The following is a 25643-nucleotide window of genomic DNA, read 5'->3' as shown; positions in this document are numbered from 1 at the left end:
CTCACCAAAGATTCTTGAGAAGCAATTGAAAGCTTTAAAACAAGTATCTACAAATCACAATGCCTGAATGTATGCACAAAAAACAATTTTAAGAGTAGATGAGGAGGGGTGGGATAGGGAGGGTGGGAGGGAGGGAGACGCAAGAGGGAAGAGATGTGGGAACATATGTATATGTATAGCTGATTCACTTTGTTATAAAGCAGAAACGAACACACCACTGTAAAGCAATTATACTCCAATAAAAAACAACAAAAGAGTAGATGAATAACTTTTTTGTGATTTAATTACTAAATTAATTACTAAATTTAATGATTTAATTACTAAATTCCATTAAAAACTCAGTGTGTGTACTAATAACCCCATTACTCGGCACGTAGGTTTGCAGCAAATTGTCCCTTCCGTTCTGTTCCAATGGCAAATGGCACCATTCTAGTTCTCATCACTAATCTGCAATACTAGCATGGGCTTAACTGGTTTTCCTGTCACTGCCTTTCAATTTTCCTTCTTGCTTCATCCAATGAAATTCCAAAGGGTTACTTCCCCATAGTACTGTTTTCCCATATCATATCCTCATTCAGAAGCCTTAAAGGGCTCTGCAGTGCCTACAGTCCAAATCCCTCAGGTTGGCATCCCAGGCTTTCTATTATTTACCTAAGTTCATGAACTAGTTTTAAAAGTACATGTGGAGCAACTACAAGATGGGGCTTGTGCACCTCGGTATACATGTAGATCTCATGCAAAAATTAGCTTTTACTTCACTCCAATTCCAAGCCCAATGCCTTTTCCTCTCCTCAGTCCAAATCCTACATATGTCCTTCCAGATCCATCACTAACCCTATGACCTGAAGACCCTTCTTCCTGCTTTGGCCTCTATTTTGTTCAGAAATCTTTCAGTAAATGTTTATTGAATGAATGAATGCATGCTAGTAACATTCAGTTTGACAGAATATCAGTACTGTCCTATATGGCTATCGCTTTGCATTGTGTCTGTTTTAAACAGCCCAAAAGACTATAAGCTCCCAGATGGTAAGGGCCATGTTTTCATACATACATACATATATATATAACTTCCCCCCATGTTTTATATTTTTAATAGTCTTTAGTCTGTCATAGGACTATGCTATCTATATATCTATATATAGGGCTATATCTGTATTATCTACGTATCATCTATTTATCTCATCTATGTATCTATATATTTTCCCCCATGTTTTATATTTTTAATAGTCTGTAGTCTGTCATAGGGTTATGCTCTGCTTGGATAAATGAATGCATGCAATGGATGAAATTTACCATGTAACTTTTTAAACTTTGGTTTCATACAAAGTCAAATCTGCCATATGTTGAAAGGCATCTAAGTTCCGGTACACGTGGCTATGAACTGCAAAGGTGCCCTACAGCATGGAGGAGAGATTTATTTTTAAAGTGTGCCTCTTGTGCAATACCAGAAATTCAATTTACCATGTAACTTTTTAAACTCTGGTTTCATACAAGGTCAAATCTGCCATATTTTGAAGGGCATCTAAGTTCGGGTACACGTGGCTATGAACTGCAAAGGTGCCCTACAGCACGGAGGAGTGATTTATTTTTAAAGTGTGCCTCTTATGCAATACCAGAAATTCAATTAATTTGTAGAGTCAGAAAGATATTTGTTACCATATTCAAAGCTGCAATCATTACATATGTAATTATACAGCAAGCTAATGTAACAACGTCAGCAACAAAAAAAAGATTCATCATTCATAGGCACACTACAATACTGAAGAGAAACATGTGGTTGGAAAAAACTTCTTAAGGGGACTTAAGTAAGACTTTCATTGACCTGATTCTTTCTAAGTTGAAGAGATTTATCTGTAACTAACAGTTTTGAGTTCAAAACAGCTAGATAAGGATAATCTTATGGCATAAAGTGAAAGGTATTCGTTTGTAAGTTTTAAAAAATATTATATATATACAAAACAAACTTATATGTATTAGGTTAGGAACACCTGAGAACTCTAGAAAAATTTTCTGAGGATATTGGAGACAATTACGTGGAATGTATATCTTTAAATGGACATATTCAAGCTGAAGTATGAGGAAGTAGAAATACTGGGTGTGTCAGACAGTGAGACAGGGAGAAGGCAGTAGAAAAAACAAAGTAGAAAGGAAATGAAGAGTTCATTCCTATATAAAAGAAAGAGAAGTTACAATAGTTAGAAGAAAAAAAGCAGGAGAGGCTAGTTTTGCTAAGATGTAGAAAGAACACAACAGTAACACTGTTTCTAAGGCATACCTTTGGTCCTTAGGGAGTTTTCAAATGGATCTCTCTCTGAATCAAGCCAGGTGGGGATTTTAGACTTGAGCCTTTGAGGCTCCACCCATCTGCCCTGGAGCCTGCCCTGTGGCAAACCTTCAACCCTTTCATCTCCAAGCTCTGGCCTCTTGCAGAGGTGACAGCAACAGACAGCGGTGCACATTCCCCTGGGATACTGGGGGAAAAGCCAACAGAGAGAGGCCTTCTGCAATGCAGAGGGTAGGAGTTTCCAGACTGGGTCTGTACAACTTCTAACTTTGAGCTCCAGGATTCCAGAGAGATTACATAAATACTGGCGGCGTCCAATTCTCAAGCTGTATTTACATTCAGCACGTTTATATGAGTAAGTAGAAACCTGCTACTATTTTAACAATTAAAAAATTAACAGCAAACAATTTTACAGAATCTTTATTGTAAACAGAGGTCATTAATAGTTATTACAAACTGAATCAACTGAAAGTCAAATTGGTAACTCGACACATTTATAGGTTTATTTTTCTATGGCATAATTTGTAATCTTTGCCCCCTCAGCGCTTTAAAAAAAGATTACTAAAATTATCAGCATTTCAATGTTCTCTTTTTTTTTTGTCAAGTTTAGCACCGTAACATTCTCATGATCTTTAAAAAAAACTCACTCCAAAACTAGGTAGAACTTCCACTTTTCATTCAAAACTATCACGTAGAACTTCCACTTTTCATTCAAAACTATCACACACAATTTGTTTTTTCAATGCAAAAAGGATACAAATAAGTATATTTTTAAATATTACACAGCACACATACAGTCCCTACTGTGTATAGTTTTTGCATTCTTCCTACCTGCCCATTAGAGAGCCCCTAAGATACCTTGCTTTCATTTCATTTGTCCCCCATGTCATTATAATCCACCTCTGAAGGACTGTAGTTATTTAAACAAGCATGTGTCTGCCCCATCTCCGGGGATCCTGTCTTTGTCCTCTACCTCCCCCAAGTCTGTTGCTTGTCATATCAGCGCTTGATGGAGGGGAGGAATGACAGCAGAAGAGGCAAGGTTAACAATTCAGTTTATAGAAAAATAGCATCTGATGGTGAGAATGAGTAGCTGAGGCTTTACTGTTATGCTAAACAGGTCACAGGTAAAATGGACAGTTTGTTCTTGTTCTGCTTCCCAGGGAATTTCCCAGGTCTACATTTCAATGAAAAAGCAAACGCTACCTGTGAAGTGTCCTAAATTACTATACCTGTTACCTTAACAATCAGTTCTGTAAAAACATCAAAATATTCTCTCATGTCCAAAGCACTTAATGGAGATGTATCAAAAACAAGTATTTCTCAAAGAGGAGTAAAAATAGATTATTTCATGAATTACATTCAATAAATAATACTTTGTAACATAGTGTTCTGTGGTTTTTGTAAAAAATATTTATCTAAACAAACTTTCAAAACAAATCTAAATAGAGCAGACAAGTAATGAATGTAAAATTTACAAATACACTGAGCATCTGAACGAATATTCCAATGGATTTTTTCTGAACATTAGTCAGATATTAAATGATACTGAATATATTCATATGGGCTCTGAATATCACTACAACAAATAACACCCAAAGGTCATAAATTTCACTCTCTTTTTTTCTTCACTTAAAAAATAACTTCACTCAGTAGTAGGTAGTAAGTCAATCTCTACTTTAGTATACTTTAATGACTACTCATAATCTCTAAAGTATTTGGTTTTTCTATCAGAGAGAACTTTGACAATATTGAATGCAAATTTTTTTTGTGTCGATTTTCCTATCTATATCATTCAAACTGGCAAGGACAGAATGTTATACTTGAATGCAGAATGGGGTTATCTCTTCTGCCTATTTTACAGCACACTACTTTGAGGTCTCTCTTCCTGATGTCGTGTGTATCTTAATAATACCAGCGAGTTCCTTTCAGGTCAAATATAAAACACCTTAAAAATCAACTGGCTTGAGGGTTGTAAAACATTATAACGGGTGGTGATGTTAGAAGCAGAGGTCAATCTCATACTTACGTGAAAATTACTTATATTATCTCCTGCATTAGTACCCTTTAGTCCAGTACTTCCTGACTTTTTTCAAGGTACGGCACATATTAAAAAGGGTAATATTTGTCTGGCTTGCTGGGGTAAATCCACCAGCCATTCTGGGCCAGCAGGACTCGTCTGGGGCATGGCCTCCCCATGTCCCACTGTGCTGCCCCGAGGGCTGAGGGTATACATATCTTGGCAACCGTTTTACCCATTCAGGTACCCCAGTTGGGAAATGGGGGTAACCCACAACTAGGCCAATTTGATCTCTCTATAATATATTTTAGAATTGGCTTAAGAAAATTTAAAATCTGACAGTGATTGGTCAGTTTTTTTCACTGAGATTGATTTATTTCCTTTTAATTAGAGTAAGCATACCTGTTTTTTTGTTTCTTATCTGCCTAGGTAAGTCTGAATTAGTCTTTGTTCATCTTTGCAGAGTTTTAAATAATTAAAACTCCAGCGCAGATAGTGAAAAGAATGCGGTATTTAGAAACAGGTTCACCTAGGTTTGAGTCAGACCTGAATTCCAATCCCAACTCTGCTATTTCCTCTGTAACATTAGGCAAGTTTCTTAACTTCTCTGAACCTCAGTTTCCTAATGGGTAAACTGGGATAACAACACCTGCTTATAGAGTTGTGGTGTGAATTAGAGACATTCCATGTGCCATGCCTAGGACAATGCCTAGCACTGTAAGATGCTCGATACATGACAGCTATCATCATTTAACAGTTAAAGCTGAGATGGTGCTTTAATTTCTACCACACTGCGAGCACAATATTTACCAATATTTAATGAGTATACATTCTATTAGAGTATTTTCTTCCTAGTGCAAAACTAAGGAACCATAGTTTCTTATTAACTCCCATATGCGAAGTTCTTTAACGACCTCACTTGCATGTGAGAATACGGCTGAAAGTCAATGCACTAAAAATCTGTCTTTCCGGGCTTCCCTGGTGGCGCAGTGGTTGAGAGTCCGCCTGCTGATGCAGGGGATGTGGGTTCCTGCCCGGTCCGGAAGGATCCCACGTGCCGCGGAGCGGCTGGGCCCGTGAGCCATGGCCGCTGAGTCTGCGTGTCCAGAGCCTGTGCTCCGCAGCGGGAGAGGCCGCATCGGTGAGAGGCCCGCGTACCGCAAAGAAAAAAAAAAAAAAAAGTCTGTCTTTCCTCTTAGAAGCCAAAAGACAGAGCATGTAACATTTACTGATGGTGTACCTTTAAACGTCTTAAGTGGGTCTATCCCCATTAGTTACCAAAAGCTTACTTACAGTGAGTCTAAACAGTTGCTTCAGACCTTTAGCCTTTAGACAAGGAAAAGTGGCATTTTAAAAACACTTCTTTAAAGATTAATATTGATTGTATTCACTTCTCTTAATTGTTTTAGAGAACTGTAAATTGAAGATCAGTGCAACTTAATGAAATGTATTAGAATTTAGGCTCTCTGAGACTATTTTAAACATGGAGACTATATAATAGATACAGCAGTGCTCTGCAGATAAAATAATTACGAGTTATCACAAACTCTGTAAAAACATGATTTGCATGCCTACTCTGAAAAAAAAAAAGTCAAGTCACGATCTGAACCTACTGACGCCCTCTCGGGTTCTTCTAGTGAGTGTCTCCACAGGGGTTGTCTGAGGTCTGGCAGCCCATGTTCTGGCCCGTCACCTGTACTTTGAAGAGGGTTCCGTCAGCGCACATACAGAGCTTGTAGCGCACCCAGTCACCACCACCAAACTGGTCTCCGCTGGAGGAACTAGGGAGGCGAGTTGTGCTGACCACCACAGTTCCATTCAGGATGATGCTGTTTTCCTATCAGGAGAAAACTCATATATGGCTTGTTTGCATCCACAAGTAGGGCGAGAACAAGATTAATAAACAACACTCACTGAAATATTAGCAAGAATAGAAGGCAGCAAGAAAAAGTCATGACCGAAACAACAACAACAAAAACCCCAAACCAATCAAAATTCACCTAGTGACCTCTTAGTAATTGTTCACAATGTATATTAGTACACTTGTTAACACAATTTATTTCTCAATTAGTTAAAAATTATATCAAAATTCCTAAGTGCACAATAAGACAAATACTGATAAAGTCTCAGATCATTTTCATTTATTATTTCCTAAGAGAGTTTTAACCAAGTTGCTGATTGATACATTTCTGACGCTAAGAAGAAAAAGACTGTTTTTCTCCTAGAGAAAAGTAATTTGAATTTCCAATGTTTTTGTGTGACACCATAAATGAAGATTCAAACCATACAATTTTGAAGCCCAGGCACTCAAAGAAAACTGCCTGGAAGTTCTCTTCTTCAAGCCCACTATCCCAGGAACATTCTTGTATTGCAGACCCTCTCTTTTTTGGAACTCCTAACCCTCTCTCTCCCTTCTTCCCTTTTCTTCTTTTTATTCATTCAACAAATAATTATTAAAGGTCTCCTATGTGTCAGATACTATTCTAGGTGCTGGGAATGCAGTAGTCAACAGACAGGCAAAGTCCAAATCCCCATTTACTGGGGAGGGGCAGACAACAAACACCTGAAGAGGTAAAACAAACAGGACATCATCTGAGAAAAGCAAGTCAGGGTGAGTGGAGAGAGAGTGACCAGAGGATGGTCAGGGAAGGCCTCTCTGATAAGGTCACAGTCTGATGGAAACTGGATGACATGAGGGACTAGGGCATGTGGGTAACTGGGCAGAGGGAAGCACATACGCAAAGGCCCCAAGGTGAGGATGTGCCTTGTGTTCTAGGAACAGAGAGGAGGCCAGAGTGGTTGAAGGACAGAGAGAGGGAGTCGACTGGTAGGTAGGAGATGAGTCAAAGAAATAACTAGGGGCCAGACATATAAGGCCAGGGTATGGACTTTGGCTTTTATTCTGAATCAGACGGGAAGCCATTTGGAAGGTTCTGAACAGAGAAGTGACGATCTTTTCAAAAGGATCGCTCTGGCTGCTGTACAGAGAACTGAATACAGGGGTGAAAGACGAAACAGGGAGACCACTTTGGAGGCTATTCTAGCAGTGCAGGCAGGAAACGATGCTGGTTTACACCATGGTGTGGTGGTGGTGGTGAGAATCAGCCAGACTCTGTACATCTTCTGAAGGTAGAGCCCAGAGGCTTTGCTGACGAAATAATGGGTACCATTTAACAAGATGGGAACACTGAAAGAAATGCATGTTTGGGAAGGGAAGGAGGATATGAAGACTTTAGACTTGTTGAGTTTGAGATGCCTATTAGATATTGAAGTGGACAGGTAAGAAGGCAGCTGGATATGTGAATCTTACTTAGTTCAGAGGAGAAAGAAGGAGTTCCAAAGTTGAGAGTCATCAGCTTATAGAGGGTATTTAAAGCAACGAAAGTTGATTATGAAGTAATGGAAACGGCTAACTGACTATGTAGTGATAGTATATGGAATTTTCAAATTTTGTTCTAACGCTGCCATCTTGTGGTTATGTAATTTTACTTTCTTTAAACTGCTAAAGTAGGTTTTTTTTTTTAAATTGAAGTATAGTTAATTTACAATATTGTGTTAGTTTCAGGTGTACATCAAGGTGATTCAGTCATATATATATTTTTTCAGGTTATTTTCCATTATAGGTTATTAAATTCTTGTTGCTTATCTGTTTTATATATAGTAGTTTGTATCTGTTAATCCCATTCTCCTAATTTATCCCTCCCTGCCTTCCTTTCCCCTTTGGTAACCATAAATTTGTTTTTAATGTCTGTGAGTCTGTTTCTATTTTGTATATAGATTCATTTGTACTGTTTCTTAGAGTCCACATATAAGTGATATAATATTTGTCTTAGCAGTTTTTTTTAAAAAGCAGTTTGATTGATAAAATTCTTTCTAATGACTAGCCATACACTTAAAAACTAACCTCTGATATTAGCTGAATTATAAAGCTAATTATCTTTTCCATACTGGTTTATTTTTTTTTAACTGTGGAGAAACTGATATGTGTGTATATGTATTTCAAAGTATGTCATATTAACAACAGGTAGAATTTTCAGGTAGAAAAACTTAAAAGATTTAGGTGACTTGCTAATGGTTATAAACAAATCAATCACATCTCTTGCTGCTTTGAGTTTCTGATGCAGAGAACAACAGCCCCACTGTGACCATTCTTCAACACTGTTATTCTCTCAGAGGAATGGCTTCTTTCTACAATGTATGCAAACAATACTCAGCACTGCTATTGAGTTTCTGGCAAGAATCACATTTTATGTTCATGTTTATTATTTAGAGATTGGAACATATTCTTCAGGGGGAAAAGATATTTATGAAAGTGAAAGAACTTAATTTTTTAAAGTTTTTTCCTTCAAGAACTATGATTAAATTTTTTAAAAGGAAAGAACTATTTTATAAGTCCTTAGGTTTAACTTTTGTCATTTAATGCTTAGTAGCACAAATTTAATTAGCTTTAATTAGGTAGCATAGAGCAGATGCCCAAAGACATTTTGAATAAATATACTTTGATCAGAATTGTGAGCAGGGAAAATGTTTTCGAACTTATGGCCCCCTTAAATGAAATATGTTACTTATTAAAGTTCAGATATAATCTGTGAGGCACAAAGAAAAGTTTACTTTTCAACAGGTATAATAAAGGCAAAATCTTTTTCCTTTACAATTAATAATAGATGTATAATTAAAAATACATTTAATATATTTGCTAATTGATTTTCACATCACTAGACACAAAACCCATGAAGAGATGTGAAAAATCTTTAACTGAAAAAAACCCTATCAACTTCAGGGCATGCATACTGAGAATTCTCTTTTGGAAGCTTTTTGCTTGTTTGTTTGTTTGCCTTTTAAAATAACACAGGCATCATTATGCAAAAAAAAAAAAAATTCAGAAAATAACAGGCAAACAGAAATAAAATGAAAATCATCTGTTACCCTGCTACCCATAACTAACCATTGTTGACATTTTGGCATACCCTTCTAGGTTTCTATAAACATACACATAATCTGAAAAATAAAGATGAGATATTTCAGATTGTTCTATAACTTTCTTTCACTTCATAATCCACTTTGAACATCTTTTCATGTCCAAAAAATACAACTACATTATCATTTTTCGTAACTCTTTTTCCACATAAGGACTTATGTACCCAAGAATCTAATAATTCTCTTAAAATCAAAAAATACTCACAGCCTTTAACTCCATATTACCACCCATGCGAAATTCAATGGTTTTGCCCATAATGAATACTCCTTCATTTCCACGCACAATAGCACGCCCATCAACTTTTATATTTAAATCACTAGTAGCATTGCTGGTAATCTGAAGATTAAAAAAAAAAAGTAGTGATGAAGAGTTTCTAAATTAAAGTGAGGATTATTATTAGAGATAGAGGAGGAGGCGTTTCAACGACAAAATATGAAAGCAAGTGTTTTAATTCACATTTCACACATGTAGAGATAAAGAGAGATGATTTGATAATGGTCACATAAACTAGTTGATGACAAATCTAGAACTAATCCTTTCCGCTGCTCTGGAGTCACTTCATTCATAGCATTTTATCAGTAAACCTGCCCCTGCCCCCCACCTCACACACTTTGTAACTTTAGATAATAATTCTCTTCCGTTAATAAAAGCAAGGAAAATAAATCATACCCTTTCAGTAGATGCTTTTTGAACATTCAAACTTTTCACTCCACTTGGCAAACGAAACTCATGAGTTTCATAGTCTGTGCTGAATAAGATATTTTGAGTCCTTGGGTCGAAAAACTGCACACCAATGTCACTTATGATAGAAGTTTTGTTCTTTTCTACACTGAGCTTTGTCGTCCCTTGCTGAAAAACAATCTTCAGAAAAACACTTTATCATGAATATGTTTTCGAACAAGACTGCATCCAAAATTCATCAAGAACATTCTAAAAAAACTCTACAATAGCAGGCTTAACTCCTAATGATTTTAACTGCCTCTCTCTGACTCCTTCCACCCACTTGGGAGAAGAGTCCTTTAAAACGAGGGCTTAACATGCTTATTTGCTGTAATGCTTGGCAGACACAGATGGTCGCAGAGCACAGGGACCCAGAGCTAAGACGGGCGGGGCGGTAAGGATGCCTCCTTGAGGTTCTGGTCAGTTGAAAACCTACGTTATAGTAGCCACTTGACAGGGGTTGCCACTGACTAGACTGGCATATTCTCTTCCAGACTCCCAGAGAGTAGAGGGTATTCTAACCTGGGAAGGTGCTTTTTTAAATGGTTTCCTCATATGGAGGAGAAAAGAGTAAACTATTCTTACAGTAATTATATCTATCCCAGAAAATGCTACCATGGGACAAAATCTAGAATATTAAGAAAGTATCTAACAGTAATAGATGGATGAGAAGACCAACAATATTATTAAATATATTATGAATTTTCTTTAAAGGAAAATATCCATTTCCAGTAATCAACTCTAGGTTTTTACGAAGAATTTTTCTCTAATGTTCCTCAATTAATGTGGTTACTTACAGGTTGGTTGTTGCCAGTGATGACTAAATTTTCATTTCGCCTTCCTCCTACTGTGCTCTTATAAAGAGGGTGTATAACTCCCATGTCAGACACTTGCTTAAATCGAAGCAGGCCACTTTCATGAAACTCCATGCTGTCACAGCCATTTGGTCCAATGCGAATCACAGCCCAGATAACAAGTGTTACCTAAAAAAGAAATCAAGCCCACTGATAATAGGTAGCATACATTTAACATAATCAGTAAACAAATAGGAAAGGTAGTTGCTAAAGGATTAAACTTCCTAAAATGTTTCATCAGTGAGATGAACACATCAATTGGGTTTCCACTTACAAACAAAACCAATTTTATTTTTATCAAGGTATTACATACCAATAACTAAAAGTCAAAAAGTGCTAAAGGTGGGCTTCCCTGGTGGCGCAGTGGTTGAGAGTCCGCCTGCCGTTGCAGGGGACACGGGTTTGTGCCCCGGTCCGGGAAGATCCCACGTGCCGTGGAGCGGCTAGGCCCATGAGCCATGGCCACTGAGCCTGTGCGTCCGGAGCCTGTGCTCCGCAACGGGAGAGGCCACAACAGTGAGAGGTCCACATACCGCCAAAAAAAAAAAAAAAAAAGTGCTAAAGGTTCTATAATTTAAAAAAAAAGATTAGTTTATTTCTTCTACCTCCCCTATACCTCGTCCCAGAACAACCACTTTCAACAATCTTAGCCGTTTCGTCTAGAATTTATCTCCATATTTCTAAATAATAAGTATATGTTATTTCTTCACTGATCAATTTTAGGTTGTATCTATCAATTTCCTATTTTAGCAGATGAGAATTTTAGCTCATTTATATTTCTTCTCCTCCAACTCCAATCTCAAGTTTTGGTTAAATCCATGTTCAGTATTTTCAGTATTACAACAATGTAAATATTGTTCACTGCTAAGGCAAATACTGCACTATGATGGCAGTTCCCTTCTTGTACTTTGTGTCTTTCAGAGTTTAATATTTGTCCTTCTTTCATTTGCTTAGTTTCTTTGAAAATCAGACTAAGTTTTTTCAAACTCTCCAACATTTCTGTAAAATGTCTCTCAATAAAATGTTCTAAAAGTCCAAACCTCCCAGAAAATGTATTAGCTCTATTTGCCTCTCCCAAGAAATCTTTCCGGAACGAACCCTCATCTTCTTGCTCCAGTCTGAGCTCCTGCCCTCTGGGTCTGTCGCACGGCTATAACCACGAGCTTTCCATTCACTTTCATGCTGGAACTTCCTTTCGTCTTTCTCCCATGCAGGATACCCAGTTTCCGGTATCCTTGTCTTCAACATTCTCGGTTTAGTACCTTCTTTTGGTAGAGCACATTGTCCCGGGGCTTCTTTAAAAAGAATGTATGTGAAATATTTTTTGAGAGTGTGCGTGGCTAAAACAATGTCTCTGTAATTCCTCACGTTTGACTGAGAGTTTAGCTTGGTATGCATTTCTAGATTTGAAATTATTTTCTCTCTGAATCTTGAAGGTCCTTGCTTTCTTGCCTTCTAGTTTCCAGCACTGCTTTTGACAGGGTCCGATGCCACTCTGATTTTGTGTTCTTTATACAAAACCCGTTTTTTTTTAATTCTCTGGAAGAGTTTAGGATCATCTCTTTATTCCTGGTCTTCTTAAATTTCACAGTAATAGCCTTGGTGTGAGTCTTTTTTTTTTATATCTATGCTGGATCCAGAATGGTAGTTTTCAACCTGTCCTAGGACTCTTTCTTGATTTATTTATTTGATAACTTTCTTCCCATTGTGTTTTTTCTTCTCTGTTTCTAAAACTCCAATTAACAGAATGTTCCTGGATTCATTCTTTAATTTAGTTGAACTTTGTGGAAGATTTTCTTTTATCTTCCAATGTCTATCTATCTATCCATCCATCCATCCATGTATGTGTATTTCTATGAGTTCTTCCATATTCTTTAACTGCTTCTTTTTAATGGCACAGTATCCTTGTTTAATGGATGCAATATCCTCTGACTTCTCTGAAGCTATTGATTGTGTGCTTTAATTCTTTTAAGTTTCCTGTCATTTGTTGCACTTTCTCCATTTCCCTGAATGCCCACTTTCCCCATGGTTTGGGTGCTTTTGGTCTCAATCATTTCTCAATTCTGGGAGCTTTCCATAAAAATCTACTGATCCCTGGTGGCTCTGTGTTCATAGTTAACAGAGCGGTTATAAAAAGTTCAGGGAAAGTTCTCTGGGTGGGGTGGCACTTGTGACTGACAGGCTTCACAGTAGGGAGATTAGGTGGCTTTTTCACAGGGACCTGCCACGTGTATCTTCAGGATTTTTCTCTATGTTCTTCGGTTTCTCCAGAGCAGGCTATTTTATCTCTTGCTGGGGGATGTAAGCCTGGTACAGGGAGCTGGAGCTGGAGGATGAGGATACGGGAGCCTCAGTGCTCAGGATACAGACTTTCCTGCCTTCAGTGTGGAAACCCATCCCTATCCTCCTCTTGGCAATATCCTCAGGCAGAAAGAATCCCCTCTGGTTCAGTGTGGGGTTAGGAGGGCTGGCTGCCTAACTGCTGCCTGGAAGGAGAGGGAGGCTGGGGATTGCATGCCTTCTTCTATGGACTTTTCAAACAAGCTCTCTGTTTTCAGTTCCCCCTTCACTCCTACTTTTCAAGGCACTTGTACTTCCAGTTCCTGAGGCTTTTCAGGATTCTGCAAGACACTTCCACCAATGCCCCCTGCAACCCTCTCCCCCAACATGCAGTTTCTCTTCTCTAGTAAGTTATTTGCCACTCCTCCTCCTTTTTGTCTTCATATATTACGGTTCAGGATTTCGGTTGCCTCCCACTTTCTTCCAAGGTATTTCTGATTCTTGACATTGTCACCTAAGGATCAGCATTTAAAGCAGAAGGGGATGAAAATGTCTTTTTTTTTTTTTGCCATCTTAACCATAACTTTCCAAAAAAATAAATTTCTAAAATAAAATAAATTCAGAACATGTGCTCCTAGTAAAGCTATTTACAGTATCAGCTCTTTTTGATTTAAGTGAAGAATTAGACACAAATGTTTTGGATGTACATAAAATACAATGGACTGGTTTGAGAGTATTAGAAGTAAAAAAATACAGTAGTAAGTGAAATTACGTTAGAACTGCTGCATCCATGTTCATGATTGGTCTCAGGGATACCAATAATCACTCTCTGAAAATATCTATCCACACACATGCCAGAGGGGTTCAAATTTAACCCCTTTCTTTAAGAAAGCAAATATCTTTGGAAAAGGCAACACACCAGTTCCTCACACCTTAGTGTAAACCAGTCTACCTCATATCCTTTCATTCTTTTATAACAGAGATTTAGGACTACAAAATATAACGCTTTACTGCCATCCAAGGTTTACAATTTTAAAATCTAGCTGAGGAGGCAAGAGCAAATTTTGGAAAAGTTGAATGAAAACAGGAAGGAGTATATTTTTAGGAGAGATGAAGGCAGTAAAATCATCTTGGCAAAGGTCTCTTCTATTGAGTTGACTCTAACCTTTTAAAAGTTGTCTTTTATTTTTATTTTATTTTTTAAAATTAATTAATTAATTAATCAATTATTTTTGGTTGCATTGGGTCTTTGTTGCCGGCGAGTGGGGGCTACTCTTCGTTGCGGTGTGCGGGTTTCTCATTGCGGTGGCTTCTCTTGTTGTGGAGCACGGGCTCTAGAACACAGGCTCAGTAGTTGTGGCGCATGGGCTTAGTTGCTCTGTGGCATGTGGGATCTTCCCGGACCAGGGCTTGAACCCGTGTCTCCTGCATTGTGGGAAGCCCTAAAATTTAAGTCTTTTAAAGGAAAGAGTCTATGAACATTTTTTTCTAAATAAAATTAGTGCATGGCAATATTAACATACTAAGTTTTCATATAGAAAATATTCATTAAAATTCAATAAGAGATAAAACATATACAGGCATACTTTAGAGAAATTGTGGGTTTGGTTCCAGATAACAACAATAAAGCGAATATTGCAATAAAGCAAGTCCACACAAACTTTTTTGGTTTCCAAGCGCATATAAAACTTATGGCTACACTATACTGTAGTCTATTACGTGTGCAACAGGATTATGTCTAAAAAAACTATGTATAGGGAATTCCCTGGCAGTCCAGTGGTTAGGACTCAGCGCTCTCACTGCCGGGGTCCCGGGGTTCAATCCCTGGTTCGGGAACTAAGGTCCTGTACAAGCCATGCGATGTGGCTGAAAAAACCAAAAAACCAAAACCCCAAAAAACCAATGTACATACCTTAATTAGAAAATACTTTTTTGCTAAAAAATGCGAACCATCACCTGAGCGTTTAGCAAGTTGTAATCTCTTTGCTGGTGGAGGGTCTTCCCTTGACGCTGACGGCTGCTGACTGACCAGGGTGGTGGTCACTGATGGCTGGGGTGGCTGGGGCCATTTCTTAAAGTGAGACCACAATGAAGTCTGCTGCAGTGACTCTTCCTTCCACGAACGGTTTCTCTGTAGCATGTGATGCCGTTTGATAGCGTTTCAGCCACAGTAGAACTTCTCTCAAAATTGGAGTCAATCCTCTCAAATCCTGCCACTGCTTTATTTAATCTCTTTCTTTTTGTAGGGGGTATCTCACAGGTATGTCTATTCGTGCTCGAGGACAGCGGCACTGCTACAAGTGTGCATGATGTCCCACATTCCCACAGTACAGCCAGACCGATGTCCCATCCAAGTAAAGCTGGTTAATGATGACCATGAGCAGGCGTAGGACTGGAAGCTTTCAAGGCTTTACTGCTTTTATCAGCACTCCTGATTTTATAAACGATGAAGCCCGTCAGCCCCACTCCGACCCAAATCTCCTGGTAAACTTAGGTACAGCAGGGCTTCACGGAGATGCAAACATTCTTAAGGCTTGGAAGCAGCTCAGGCAGCCCCTGCCACTGCCTTATCGACTAAGTTTATGTAATAGTCTAAATTCTTTATTGTCATTTCAATAATCTTCACAGCATCTCCACCAGGAGTAGATTCCATTTCAAGAAAACACTTTCTTTGCTCATCCGTAAGAAGCAACTCCTTATCCTTTAAAGTTTTTTCATGCGATTGTAGCAATTTAGTCACATCTTCAGGCTCCACTTCTAATTCTAATTATCTTGCTATTTCTATCACATCTGCAGTTACTTGCTCCACTGAAGGCTTAAACCCCTCAAAGTCATCCATAGGGCTGGAATCAACTTCTTCCAAACCCCTGTTAACTTTGATATTTTGACCTCTTCTCAAGAACTGCTAATGTTCTTAATGGCATCTAGAATGATGAATCCTTTCCAGAGGCTTTTCAACTTACCTCACCTAGGTCCATCAGAGGAATCATAATCTATGGCAGCTATAGCTTTAAAAAATGTATTTCTTAAATAATAAGACCTGAAAGTCAAAATTATTGCTTGATCCGTGGGCTGCAGAATGGATGTTGTGTTAGTAAGCATGAAAACAACACTAATCTCCATCAGAGCTCTTGGGTGACCAATGCATTGTCCATGAGGTGTAATATTTTGAAAGAAATCTTTTTTTTCTGAGCAGTAGATCTTAACAGTGAGCTTAAAATATTCAGTAAACTATGTTGTAAACAGGTGTGCAGTTATCCAGATTTCGTTGTTCCGTTTATAGAGCACAGGCAGAAGTAGATTTAGCATAATTCTTATGGGCCCTAGGATTTTCCAAATGGCAAATGAGCACTGGATTCAACTTAAAGTCACTGGCTGCCTTAGCCCCTAACGGAGAGTCACCCTGTCCTTTGAAGCTTTGAAGCCAGGCACTGACTTCTCCTCTCTAGCTATGGAAGTCCAAGATGGCATCTTCTTCTAATAGAAGGCTGTTTTGTTTGCATGGAAAATTTGTTGTTTAGTGTAGCAACCTTCATCACTTATCTTAGCAAGATCTTCTGGATGAGCTGCTGCAGCTTCTACATCAGCACTTGCTGCTTCGCCTTGTACTTTGATATTATGGAGACGGCTTCATAGCATGAAACCTTAAACCTCATGAACCAGCCTCTACTAGCTTCAGACTTTTCTTCTGCAACTTCCTCACCTCTCTCAGCCTTCACAGAATTGAAGAGAGTTAGGGCGTTGCTCTGGATTTGTCTTTGACTTAAGGGAATGTTGTAGTTGGTTTGATCTTCTACCCAGACCAGTAAACCTTTCTCCATATCAGCAATAAGACAGTTTTGCTTTCTTATCATTCATATGTTCCCTAGAGTAGGACTTTTATTTCCTTCAAGAACCTTTCCTTTGCATTCACAAGTTGGCTAAGTATTTGGCGTAAGAGGCCTAGCTTTCAGCTGATCTCAGCTTTTCACATGCCTTCCTCACTAAGCTTAACCATTTCCAACTTTTGTTTAAAGTGAGGGACACCTGCAACTCCTCCTTTCACTTGAACACTTAGAGGCCGTTGTAGGGTTATCTCAGGGAATAGGGAGGTCCGAGAAGAGGGAGAGAAACGGGGAGCGGCCAGTCAATGGAGTAGTCAGAACGTACACAACATTTATCAATTAAATCCACCATCTTACCTGGATGTGGTTAGTGGCAACCCAAAAACATTACAATAGTAACTTTAAAGATCACGGATCACAGATCACCATAACAAATATACTAATATTGAAAAAGCTTTAAATATTGTGAGAATTACCAAACTGTGACATGGAGACTGAAGTGAGCGAATGCAGTTGGGAAAATGGCACCGACAGATGTGCTTGATGCAGGGTTGCCACAACCTTCAATTTGTAAACAACGCAGTATCTGCAAAGTGCAATAACGCTAAGTGTGATAAAACACGGTATGCCTGTATAGAAAGCAGAAAGAGGGTCCTGAGAAAAACGATAGGAAGAGAGTCCATGATTTGACTAAAAGACAGAAGAAAAATTCCCCATGGTAATTAAGAATATTCTGTACTAAATACTCACAATTAAATTGATGACAGCCAGAATAAACAGGAGGATAATCACACAGATGGCTAAATTGCCCTTTCTCCCTCTCAGTCCCGTTTTATGCAGGCGATCCTCATCAATTGGAATATATCCGGCTTTAAAGTTACTGTTGTGCTCTTTATTGACATTCCTTCTTTCAACAGCCTTCTCACGCATGGACTTCTTTACAGGACCATTGGAACTTTGCTAAAAACAAAATACAACACAATGGAGCAGCTATACCCTCTCTTTTTGATGCATTTATTTGTTAGGTGCAAATTCATAACTAAAGGAAGCTGAATTGGATAGTGATATATTTTCCACCAATAAACCTCAAGTCGTGTTGAGCTGCAGGCTCCAAGTAAGGACATGACTATGCTGAGAAGGGTCATAGAGAAGAACCTTCAGTGTGACCATCTGATAACATATTTCTACTGTCTGCTTTGAATAGTCCTACCGTCAGTAAACTGAACAGCTACCTCATTTGGGGGAAGAGTTAACATACGCATTCTACAGTGGGTAATCTTGTTTTAATTAATGATTTATAACGATTTGTTTAATTGTATATAGTTTTTCATTTATATGAAAATAATTTGGAAAGGCTAATACACTTTATTCATCACTCCAAATGGCTAAAGTTAACATTATCCTAGACAAGCAGTTTTCAAAATACGGGCTGGGAAGCCCTGGAGGGGTCCCCTGAACTCTTTCAAGTGTCTGGAGGGTGCAAATTATTTTCAAAATAACACTAAGATGTTATTTTCTTTTTTTACTCTTCTTCTCCCATGAATATGCAGATGACACTTGAACAACATGGATTTGAACTGCATGGGTCCACCTATACGTGGATTTTTGTGTGTGTGTGTGTGGTATGCGGGCCTGTCACCGCTGTGGCCTCTCCCGTTGCGGAGCACAGGCTCTGGACGCGCAGGCTCAGCGGCCATGGCTCACGGGCCTGGCCGCTCCGCGGCATGTGGGATCTTCCCGGACCGGGGCACGAACCCGTGTCCCCTGCATTGGCAGGCGGACTCTCAACCACTGTGCCACCAGGGAAGCCCTATACGTGGATTTTTTTCAGTAAATATACTGGAAAAAAATTTGGAGATCTGCAACAATTTGAAAAAACTTGCAGATAAACTGTGTAGCCTAGAAATATCAAAAAAATTAAGAAAAAGGTGTGTCATGAATGCATAAAATATATGTAGATACATAAGTTTAGTGATATTTAGTATAAAATTAATAATGCTAGTTTTCTTACTGTTTTATAACTTTGCTTTCAAAGAATTACATTACTGTACAGTCTCTCTCATAACTGGAGAAATTGTGTATCAGCCTATCATCCCATGTAACTGGTTTTTTAAAAAAGATATTATGAATATGACTGTGATACTCTATGCCATAAAAAATTTTATTACGATCCTTTCATTAGTGTATAGGTTAGGCTACTGTGAAGGAATTGTACTGATTACACGAGGCTACTGTAAAGCAACCATACTGCTGCTTCTTCGTTATCAATGCATGAAACCTTATGCACGTAAATAAATATGAATTTCTTTTCCACATTATCTTTTCATTTTTGATGTCCAGTGTTAGTAATATGTATAACATCTACAGTGTTTTGTACCATATAAGACAATATTGATGTAGGTGCTGACAGATGATTCATCTTGTAAACAGACGACATAAATTTATGGTATCGATAAAGACAGTACAGTACTGTAAATGTATTTTCTCCTTCCTTATGATTTTCTTAATAACATTTTCTTTCCTCTAGCTTACTTTATTGTAAGAATACAGTATATAACAAATATAACATACAAAATACATGTTAATTGACTTTATGTAACCAGTAAGGCTTCCGGTCAACAGCATTCTATTAGTTTAGGTTTTGGGGGAGTCAAAAGTTATACGTGAACTTTTGACTGTGTGGGGATCAGCGCCTCTAACCCTTGCTTCATTCCAGGGTCAACTGTACAGTGAAGCTTCCAGAGGCTACATGACCATATGTGATGACACCATTGCTCTAACAGCTAATGGAATGTGTGTTTGTATACTCCTGTGTTTACAAAATTTCCCAATTTAAATTTCTAATATGGTAAATATCAACAGATATAACCCACATAAACAAAAGCTCTTTGGGATTCTCAGTCATTTTTTTTTTTTTTGCGTACGCGGGCCTCTCACTGCTGTGGCCTCTCCGGTTGCGGAGCACAGGCTCCGGACGCGCAGGCTCAGCGGCCATGGCTCACGGGCCCAGCCGCGCCGCGGCATGTGGGATCTTCCCAGACCGGGGCATGAACCCGCATCCCCTGCATCGGCAGGCGGACTCTCAACCACTGCGCCACCAGGGAAGCCCCCTCAGTCATTTTTAAGAGTACCAAGATGGGAACTTCTCTGACAGTCCAGTGGTCAGGACTTTGCCTTCCTATGCAGGGGGTACAGATTTGATCCCTGTTCGGGAAGCTAAGATCCCACATGCCTCATGCCAAAAAACCAAAACAGAAGCAATATTGTAACAAATTCAATAAAGACTTAAAAAATGGTCCACATGTTAAAAAAAAAAAATCTTAAAAAAAAAAAAGAGTATAAAGAGAACCTGAGACCAAAGAGTTTGAGAACCTCTGACTTTCGACTATGGTTGAAAGTCATTTTAGGTAATAATCTGGTACATCATGAACACAAAAGGAAGGAGTAGAATGGAATACTGCCCAATGTTCATATTTTTCAGAGCTCTGAGAAAATTAATGTATTGAATAGGCATTTATTAAGCACTTTATGCTTAAACACTAATACTATAAATAGGAATACAAAAGCAATATAGGACAAGATCCTTATCCTCCAGATATTACAAATGTGATCTGGGTACACAAAACAGTTAGCAATGCAATAAAATGCTCTGTATGTTCAGATGCCAAAATCAATAGTTGAGACAATACATCCTGTGGAGTTCATGGGAGAAGAGACACGAGGGCTTGGAGTTGTCAGGGAAACCAGGAGTAGGTGGGTCAAATCTGGCAATGAAGAAGAATCAAGCTGGAAATGGAGAATAGGTTGTGAGGTTTTGGACATCTGGGTACAAACTCTAGTCTTTACGTCTGCTGATTTGGGAGTCACTGGAAGTCTCTGAAGATGAATGACATACGTTTCAGGATGCTCAATGTGTGGGCATTTGTAGGAGACATGGGAAAGAGGAAAACGAGCAAGTAGGCTGTTGGGATGCTGTGGTAATGGAGGCCTGAAGTATTGAGGGCCTAAGCTAAGGTGGGATGAAAAAGGATAGATTTAAAATATACTTCAAGAGAAGAGTTAAGTGAATTTGTAGCAGGTTAAAAAAAAAGCCCCTCATGTTTACTGAATGGTGACTATTTAAATATGGGGAATGAAGCAGGGAGAAGATTTTACACATGTTGTATTTGAACTGATTGAGAAATAACCACCTGCCTTAAAGGCAACGGGAAGGATGGGATGGGGTATTAGGTCGGTCAGGACTAGAAATACAGATTTGAGAGTCTTCATCTTCAAGGTAAATTAAATCTATGAGACCACATCAGTTTGCTGTAAAAAACACTATAGAGGAAGAGAATAAAAAGCCAAGGATGTACCCGTGGAAAACTTTAAACGTGCAGGAACAGTGGAAAATGAGACATACAAGAAAACTACGGATGTGCAGTGCTGCTGAACTTGTCAAGAAGTGCCTCTGTGACTTTCAAATATGAACTCTGAGCAGCAAATTGGTAAGTAGGGATAGTCCTGAAAGGATGCCAGCATGTATGCATTTATTTTCGAGTCCAGAAAGACAGAAGTGTTAACACAGAAGACTAAAGAATTATGTACTGTTGGAGGAAAATTGTGCTTGTTCTTGTTGTTGTTAGTATCTCTTCATCCTCTCCTCACAACATTTTGCAGGAAGACTTGTATGTTTGATGGCAGAGGGAAAGATGCCAAGAAGGGCAAAGGTCAAAGACCTCAGAGTAGGGCAGAATAATGAGGGAAATAAGATCTTTCAGGAGATAGGAAAGAAAAGTGATAGCACAGGAGAAACCAGTCTTAAAGGATGCGTTCCCACCTCATTGAAACGGTTCACACCAAGAAGAGAAAAAAAAAAAAATTCTTCTTTTCCCTGGGGATGTACTAGACAAGGTCATCTGCCGAGAAAGAGTGGAGAGGGCAGCTGGAATCTTATTGTGGTGGCACGGGTAGCAGGCTGGTTGAGGGCTTATGGAAAATGGAAAAAGACAGGAATAATCATTGTGAGTAATGCGGCAGACAAAAATCTTAAAATTCTACAAAGCGGTAAGAAAGGCTCTGTAGAGGATAATTCCATCTACTCAACAGATTTAACACAAAACAAGCTGCTGAATACAGTTGTGTAGGTTGTATATCTGCATGGGGTACAACAGCTACGAGGGTGCATTGACACTCAAACATTTTAGAGTTGCACATGCATTGTGACAGCCGAAAGCAGTAATATATCTTAGGGGAAGCGTGCTTGCTTCTCATGTTCACAGACACAGTATGGGTTTATGACAGTGCTGACAGGTGGGCAATTTAAAAATCTTAGCCAGAGTTTGAATATAGGTCTACATAACAGAGAGCCAGGGCAAAACTTACCCTCCTGAGATGCACTCTTTAATTTTCTCTGCCAATTCCTGTTCATTTGATGCACTTACCATTTATGGGAGTTACTATATGTCAGAGGCTCCGGACTACCAAGATGAGCACGGTAGAGCGGCTACCCTCAACAAACTTACCTATAGGCCAGCAGAGTAGATGGACAGGGTCACTAGCAACTGCAGTTCAACACGGCAAGTGCTGTCGTACAGCAATGCACACAATACTGAAAGAGTGCGTAAGAGGAATGCCACTCGACTTAGCGAGCAGGGGCATCAGTTGAAGCTTTTTAAGAAAAGTTGGGGCTTCAGTTGAATCTTGAAGGACAAACAGGAGTTAGCCAAGCAAAGTACAGAGAAAGGCATCCCAGGCGGAGGGAACAGCATGGGAACTTGGAGTATAAGTCATCTCTGCAAACTAATTTTGGTAGCTTTATGAGGATGGTGAAGAGGATGAGTATAGGAATGGGACAAAACTTGAGATGAGATGTGGTTAGGGGCTAGAAAACGAGTGGACGTAAGTATCACATCTAGAATGATGAATTTTATCCTGAAGGCAATGGGGAACTACTGAAGATTTCAAATAGGTCAGTGATATAATCAGATCTGCATTATAGCAAAATCAAACCAAAAAGAGATGAATTGGAATAGAAGAGTTTCGAGATGGAGATTTCAACAACAGGTTTCTCTAACAGTCCGAATGAAGGCTTGACTGAGCTTTGGCGCTGCAGATGAAGAGAATATTGGGGAGAAGCCTTAAGAGGTAGAACCGAAAGGACCTGATGATTGACTGGGTGTGAGTGTGACTTAGAGGCACCTAAGATGACTCCCAAGTAGGACCCGCTACATAATTTGTGGGCTCCAGAGCAAAAAGAAAATGTGAGGTCCTTTGCTCAAATATCAAGCTTGGGACAGCAGAGCATTAAACCAAATGTGGGTCCCTTCTGAGTTCCCTTGAGCCCGCCCTGCTCCCAAATTTGTGGCGAGGTGAACCAAGTTGAATGGATGGCTGTAACCCTTTTAATGGTGCATATGATCCAATCCAACATTTTTGAGTTTGGGGTGCCTGTGGAAAATTCAGTTCAGTTCAGGCTGGAGACATAAACGCCTAACTCTGAAGCAGAGATTGAGGAATGGATCAGATTGCCCAGTGCAGGTGTAAAGCAAGAAAAGAAGTTCAGTGGAACTTCAAGCGCATTAACAGGTGATGCAGATGAAAAAAGAACCATCTAAAATGGGCACTGATAAATCAGGAGGAAAGCCAAGGGACAATTTTAATCTCAACAACTTCAAGAAGCTTTGTCTCCTTTCAATTTCACTCATTCCTTTAGATTTTATTTTATTGTTAGGACCTGTAGCTTGCCTACCATCTTTAGCTGATTTTTCTGCATTTATCTGTCAGTTTGACTTTAAGCTTTGAAGGCAGATGTCATGTCTTTTATTTTTTATGTCCCTCAGAATGACTGTTCCAGTGATATCTATCTACTATGTCTCTAAAAGCTGTTAATTGCCTAAGAAAATCTTTCCAGTTCTGGAAACAGAATGTTGGCTACTTGACTTGTGTATTTTTTCAGCAGTGTTGAAGAATGAGACTTTCCCAAAGAAACTATCATACCACAGTTTCTTTTTAGAAGGAAATAACAGTTAAGGGGAAAAAGTGGCTATCAAAATTATATTTATTGTAACAAATCACCCTAGTAACTACAGGTATGTATATATGTGTGTGTGCATGTGTGCCTATGTATAGCTTGCTTTTTGTAAGAAAATAGCCTTTTAAACTATTATTCTAAGTTACCCGTTTACAATGCAGATCAGGAAATACTTGATAAAGCATTTTAAAAAATGATTTTAAACCAACTGGATAGGAGACAGTTTTATATTGGTGACTGTCTCCAAACACCAAAGCGGGAGGAGAAACGTGGATGTCAGCATATGGGGATGGCACACACGAAGGGGCTGCAAGCTGACACCCAGGCAACAGCTGAGTGTTTCTTGGCTGGTGTCAGGGGAGGCTCTTGGATCGCTGGCTGGGGTTATTTTTGCCTGCATCTTCGCTGGCCACCGAGCAGGGCACGTCCCCGGCACGACCTGGCCCAGGCTCCCGGCTGCCACGGCCGCCTCCCGGGCCCTCAGGACAGCGACCCCTCCTCACCTCGCCGACGGACAGCCAGGCCAGGCCGAGGGCCGGGGCCGGCTCCCCCTTCTCCGCCCCGGGGCCCCTGCCTGGGGTCCCGCCCGGCCTTTGCCAGCATCTCGGACTGCGGACAGCTCCTCCCGCCCCGCCCCACCCCGCGGAGTCATCCCCGCCGGCCCTAGGCGGGCCCCGCCGGCAGCACCCCGGCCTCCGCTGGCCCTCCAGCGCCCGGCCGCGGCGGGGCTCACAGACCTGCTCGGCTGCCGCCACCGCCGCAGCAGCCGCCGCCGCTGCCGCCGCCGCCGCCGATGCCGCCATCTTCCAGCGCTGGCCACCGCCGCCGCCGCTGCCACCGCTCTCCCCGCCGCGGCCGCACCCCGCGCGCCTGCGCCTGCGCCCTGGAGGGGCGGGAGGGGCGGGAGGGGGGCCCCAGCCCCTCACCGCCCCTCCCCACCTCCAACCTCGCCCCGCCCCGGCAGGGAGGTTCCGAGCCCGCGGCTGCCGCGGGGGCCCGGCGCCCAGGCGGTGGCCTCCGGGCGCATTTTCCCACGCGCCGGGATTGCTCGCGACGTCGGGCTGCCTCTGGATTCCTCCGAAAGGGCGACCTCAAAATACGGAAGACGCCTCTCCCTTTGCCCTCCCTTCCCCATCACGAGGGGCTGGTGCCATCCCGAGTCCTCCTTGCTGAACGGGCCGGGATCTCCCTGGAGAGAGGAGAGTACGCGTGGACGAGGAAGGAGGTGGTGATAATGTGGCAAAAGTTAACAAGTTGCCGATTAGGTAGCGAAAATCTTGAAAACCGAGACCCCTTAAGAGGACATACAATCACTTCAGGGATGCTTCTTAGCTCTGGAGGGCCTGTGAAGTCTGATGCTTTTTTCTGTAGTATTGGAGGTGGGTTGGAGATAGTGTCAATGTATCTCCTGGGGAACCCGATTTAACAGATATTTACTGCACACTAGGAAGCCACTCAGATACACAGGTAACTCGAGTAGACATTCCTTGTTCCCAGTCGAGTCAATATAATCCAATAATCCTCGTATTTAAAAAAAAAAAAAGAGGGCAGTGGCATTCAAGGTGCAAGAACCGTTCCAAGAACTGTTCCTCAGGTAGCCGAAACCAGTTCTAAGCACCTTTGGGCCCTAGGCCTGCCTAACTCAGCAGGAAGCACCAAAGAGACCTACCT

The 25643-nt window shown here is 40.3% G+C and overlaps 1 protein-coding gene across 1 annotated transcript; it reads right to left on the bottom strand.

Moving 5' to 3' along the window:
- Window positions 1–2686: 2686 nt before the first annotated feature.
- On the bottom strand, window positions 2687–24817 carry SGCB (sarcoglycan beta). Its single transcript, XM_082653984.1, has 6 exons — window positions 24710–24817; window positions 17711–17920; window positions 10800–10985; window positions 9952–10143; window positions 9487–9618; window positions 2687–6141 (listed from the first exon to the last, which is right to left on the bottom strand). The coding sequence occupies exons 1-6, from the start codon at window positions 24773–24775 to the stop codon at window positions 5938–5940; spliced, it is 990 nt and encodes a 329-aa protein (XP_082510110.1). The 5' UTR covers window positions 24776–24817; the 3' UTR covers window positions 2687–5937.
- Between the last annotated feature and the right edge of the window lie 826 nt (window positions 24818–25643).

The sequence above is a fragment of the Grampus griseus genome (assembly GCF_964374135.1).
Source record: "Grampus griseus genome assembly, chromosome: 4".
NCBI lineage: Eukaryota > Metazoa > Chordata > Mammalia > Artiodactyla > Delphinidae > Grampus > Grampus griseus.
The sequence above is the reverse complement of the archived record's forward strand: the minus strand, read 5'-3'. Positions and strand labels throughout refer to the sequence as shown.